Genomic DNA, 4151 nt, shown 5'->3' on the forward strand with positions numbered 1-4151 from the left:
AAAAAAAGAAGTGCAGGATAGTTTGAAAAAGCACGGTATAGCCAATTGGAAAAGATGTGTCAAGGAGAAACAGAGAAAGATGTATTAAATGAAATAGAAAACCTTGAAAGACGAATCTAGGAATCACGTAAAAAGAATGAATACAATTAAATTAGAAAAAAAAGAATATACTCATCAAAAATTGAATTACACCAGTATACGTAAAAATACCCCCTTATGTTTCATTAAACTACGTCGACCCGAATGAAATCGCTTTATCAGCTAGTAAAAATAGCACATCAACTTCGCCTAACTAACCTATGTAGCAAATTTAGTGCAAATCAGTCGGATATATTCAGAGGATATAAGGTATATGAATATATGCGAACATCGTTTCTACGATGATCTCCACAAATGCATCTCCACAAATGGCTTAATACCATGTTATCACGCTCCAAATCAAAATTACTTGTTTTATTAGCATACTGCGTTTATGAACTCCGAGATAAAAATATGCTGTAATCTTAGGCTGTGCCTGGAGGACAAGTGTAATTGGTTGGGGTAACGCACTTGGACACGGTTCGGCTAAATACTGTAGTGCCGACACAAGTACGTACGACCGGATTAGTTTTATCGCAAATAATGTACTTGTTGCAAGAATTCAAAACAGGATAAAACGTGGATGGTGTAGCTGTTGCTGGATCAACTGTGAGACACGGATTTTCTTCACAAGTACTGTCTTTGGCTACCACACAGTCTCCATAAGTGGCATCGAAAAGCGTACCGTCAGCGCAGGTTCTGTTATACTCTATACCCTGAACACATAGCGTGTAACTGGTGCAGATGTTTGGGATAGCAACTGCCACCAATCCAGTGGTTCCCATGCAAGGTCCCATAGTACAAGCTACATATTCAGGGAAATCGCATAGAGTTCTGGCTGAGTCGAAGTATTTTTGGTCCGGACACGATTGTAGAGTGGCGGTTCCCTGATAGCAGGTATAATATTGACTGCAATTCAGCGAATTTGCATGATAAGAGGTTGCGGCGCTATCGCACACAGGAACCTGGGCGCTACACATTCCAACGGTCATAGCTAAAAGCAGTAGCCAGACTATGCCGGGCAAAGCGAAGAGAAAATTATATTTAAACCACTGTTTTGTAATGTGCCAAGTATTGAACTTACTCATAATTGTCTTATTTTTCGTTTACTAAGGCGCACACGAGCTTGATTTCTGAGCCAAGCAGTTAATCTGCCTAGAGATTCTATCGCACAAGCATTCCTCATCTCGAAAATTCTCGTTTATATACGCTTTTGGTAGGTTTGTTTAATTGCCTGGTCTTTCGGACGTACAAGGTTAGATAAAACAGGGTAAGAATGCATTACCCTCTCGTATTGTGCGTCACATTGTTTGGGTTGTTTTGGTATCTTTATTTACATGAAGCACACAAAACACGGACCAAAGACATTGGTTGACATCAACTGATATCATCATTTAAGGCAGTAGCGTGGTAATCGAATCGGTAGTAGTATCCTGCGACGGGGATGTATCCAAAGGATCAACAGTTGTTGTAGGTGCATTGGGATCCGCGGTTGTACTTGTCGCATTCGGATCAGCAGTAGTTACGCCCGGTGCTGGCGGCTATATAATTTTAGACGAAAAAAACACGTTAGAAGTTTTGCTACCAACCTAACATAAAATCAATCATAAAGTTCTTACGATGCAGACATCTCCAATTACGCATTGTAACTCGTTAGGATCGAACACTAAGTTTGGTGCACAATCTTTGATGTTTGGTTCACCGTCTAGACAAATAAGGTACTGTTTGCAGTTGCTATCATTTGGGTAGATTTCCAGTATTGGTGGGTTCGGTGGAGGCCTTGTACACGGGTTTACGACGCATCCGCTGTCTTCCTTCAGATTACACTCTCCAATACGTTCATCAAAGTACAGACCTTCGTCGCAAGTACTTTCGAAAGCTGTACCACCTATACAAATTATGTATCGATCACACACGCCTTCAATAGGCAAAAACACAATACCGTCCGCTGGACAATTATTCACTACACACCCCACGTTCTCTGCCAGATCGCACACCTGCAGAGCCGCGTCGTAGTGTTTGCCGTCAGGGCACGTCTGCTCGTATCCCTTTCCACCATAGCAGCTGATATATTTTGTGCAATCCGTTGGATGAGGCAGGAAACCACTAGTTAATCCTTGTTCTACGCAAGGATCCGTAGTAGTTTGCGCTAATGTACATCCAACAATAGCCAGTAGGATACCTGGTACTTTTGAAGGAAATTATTTGCCAATTGTAAATAACATTGTTAAGTAGAAATCCTCTTCTCATGACTAGAAATATAGCAACTTACGCGTCTTGTTTCTCATTTTGATCCCACCAGTGGCTACCAAATACAGGGTCAATCTCTATCGGTGGTGTTTTATATGCGTGTTATCGCCTATCAGCTATCTAATCTGTGCCAAATCGAACCAGGATTGAGCGTTGATTTACAACGCTCGTTCTGTTAAATCTTCTTACCTAAGAAGCCGCCCCGATTTATGAATGCGAACAAAGTTTGTGTCGGCTTAACCTGCTGTCGTAAAATTTACAAATATATAAATTATATGGTCACATTCGAAGAAGTGGGGTTTGAAAAAAGTTTGAGTTTAAAGCAATACACGGCAACGCCATTTTTGTGAAATCAGAATGTGATATTGTTGCATTCAGTTGTTCTACTTGATATTCGGAATAGCAATACTGTTATGGAACAAGTCGCATAATTGACCAACACTTTTTCCATTTGCTGTATTTATTTTGCTAAAAGATTTACCTTTATATTGTTAACATTATGTTTATGTATTATGTTGTGTCTAGACAGGCTTTGTAAAACAATGCAACGACATGAAGCCTCTTTCAATGAGCTGGTACATTCATTTGCTCTTGTTATACCTCTTTCGTTCAGCGTATTTCTTCTCTATGTGTCACACGATGCCGTCACTTCCGCTCACCGACCATAGAGTGCCTCTGTATCATGAACCGATGATGGTCATTTAGATACGGTGCGATGACATCAAAATTACATGCAACTAAACACGACTTACATTTCGCGAGACTTCATTTGTTTCACCGAACGTATAAATATACCCCACCGACAAAGAGGACAAAAATTGGTCGTTTTCTTGCACTATCAACAAACCTTACATTGGGTAGTGGTGTTATTCTTTCTGACGCGTTAACAATGCAAGGTAGAAGACAAAGGTGGCAGAATGTGAGGTCGTCACATTTGTGTAATTTGTCGCTTTCATATTCGTATTATTAATAAACATAATTTTCCACTAATGTAAACGTTTCTTTTGTCTTTTGTGGGACTTGCCTGACAGCCCTCAGCTTTGCTCTGGTTGGGCTGCTTATTAATTCAGTATATGCACGGTTTATATCAGACAACGTAAGTCTTATTAGTTTATATTCACAATACATCATGACCGATAATCCGCTGGTAATTCAAATGTTTACGCTGCTTCCCAGATATGCTTGGCGATGCCAAATGGACAAAAGCTACCAATAACTAACGACTGTGCATCGTATATTGTCTGCGAGTACAATGTACAAAAGATTCAGCATTGCGCCGTCGGCACAATGTTTGATCCTTTTGCGATGGTATGCAACTGGGCATCCTTTGTCAAATGTGGCCAAACACCGTTGCTGCCTCCAATTTTTGTTGACCCTCCGTCCACCTCACCCACCATTCCTACTGCTCCCACGCCAACTCGGTTGCCTTCCGTAGCGCCAACAACGTCTCGACCGATCACTACATTCCCACCCATTCCGACTGCACCAACAGCGCCTCCAATAACAGCTAGCTCCACGAAAAACCCGATCAAACCACCGTATGTTCCCACGGCTCCGACGGCGGCACCCACTACTCTGTCTACTTCTACTATCGGCACGATTCGTCCTACATCGACCATTCCTTCAACTACTTTGGCGCCCTTGTTTACTGTACCGAACAAAAACCCGTATCCTATATGCACCTCGGATGAGTTCAGTTTCATCGCCCACACGTCATCTTGTGAGAGTTACTATATTTGCGCTTATGGAAAGCTTATTCTACACAGTTGCGGACGTGGTGTTTACTGGAATACAGCCACTAACCAGTGCGATTTCCCAGAAAA

At 41.6% G+C, this 4151-nt stretch overlaps 3 protein-coding genes across 3 annotated transcripts in view; 1 reads left to right on the forward strand and 2 right to left on the reverse strand.

Annotated features, from left to right (window-relative positions):
• Window positions 1-503: 503 nt before the first annotated feature.
• On the reverse strand, window positions 504-1166 carry LOC128725266 (probable chitinase 10). The gene is made up of 2 exons (XM_053818999.1): window positions 1163-1166; window positions 504-1090 (listed from the first exon to the last, which is right to left on the reverse strand). The coding sequence occupies exons 1-2, from the start codon at window positions 1164-1166 to the stop codon at window positions 504-506; spliced, it is 591 nt and encodes a 196-aa protein (XP_053674974.1).
• A 306-nt stretch (window positions 1167-1472) lies between these two features.
• On the reverse strand, window positions 1473-2366 carry LOC128725277 (peritrophin-1). Its single transcript, XM_053819010.1, has 3 exons — window positions 2351-2366; window positions 1719-2266; window positions 1473-1619 (listed from the first exon to the last, which is right to left on the reverse strand). Exons 1-3 carry the CDS (start codon window positions 2364-2366, stop codon window positions 1473-1475), a joined length of 711 nt encoding a protein of 236 aa, XP_053674985.1.
• An 851-nt stretch (window positions 2367-3217) lies between these two features.
• Window positions 3218-4151, forward strand: part of LOC128725286 (probable chitinase 10) — a 6364-nt gene continuing 5430 nt past the window's right edge. Inside the window, exons 1-3 of the mRNA XM_053819022.1 lie at window positions 3218-3224; window positions 3360-3424; window positions 3505-4151. Of these exons, the coding sequence (XP_053674997.1) occupies window positions 3218-3224; window positions 3360-3424; window positions 3505-4151 (719 nt within the window). The remainder of the gene's footprint in view (window positions 3225-3359; window positions 3425-3504) is intronic.

The sequence above is a fragment of the Anopheles nili genome, chromosome 2 (genome assembly GCF_943737925.1).
Source record: "Anopheles nili chromosome 2, idAnoNiliSN_F5_01, whole genome shotgun sequence".
NCBI classification, from domain to species: domain Eukaryota; kingdom Metazoa; phylum Arthropoda; class Insecta; order Diptera; family Culicidae; genus Anopheles; species Anopheles nili.

Bases quoted from the DNA above. Each gene is read 5' to 3' on its own strand.
- LOC128725277 (XM_053819010.1), bottom strand. The intron at 1,620-1,718 runs GTAATTGGAGAT...AAAATTATATAG, and splicing joins ATCCTAACGAGTTACAATGC to CCGCCAGCACCGGGCGTAAC.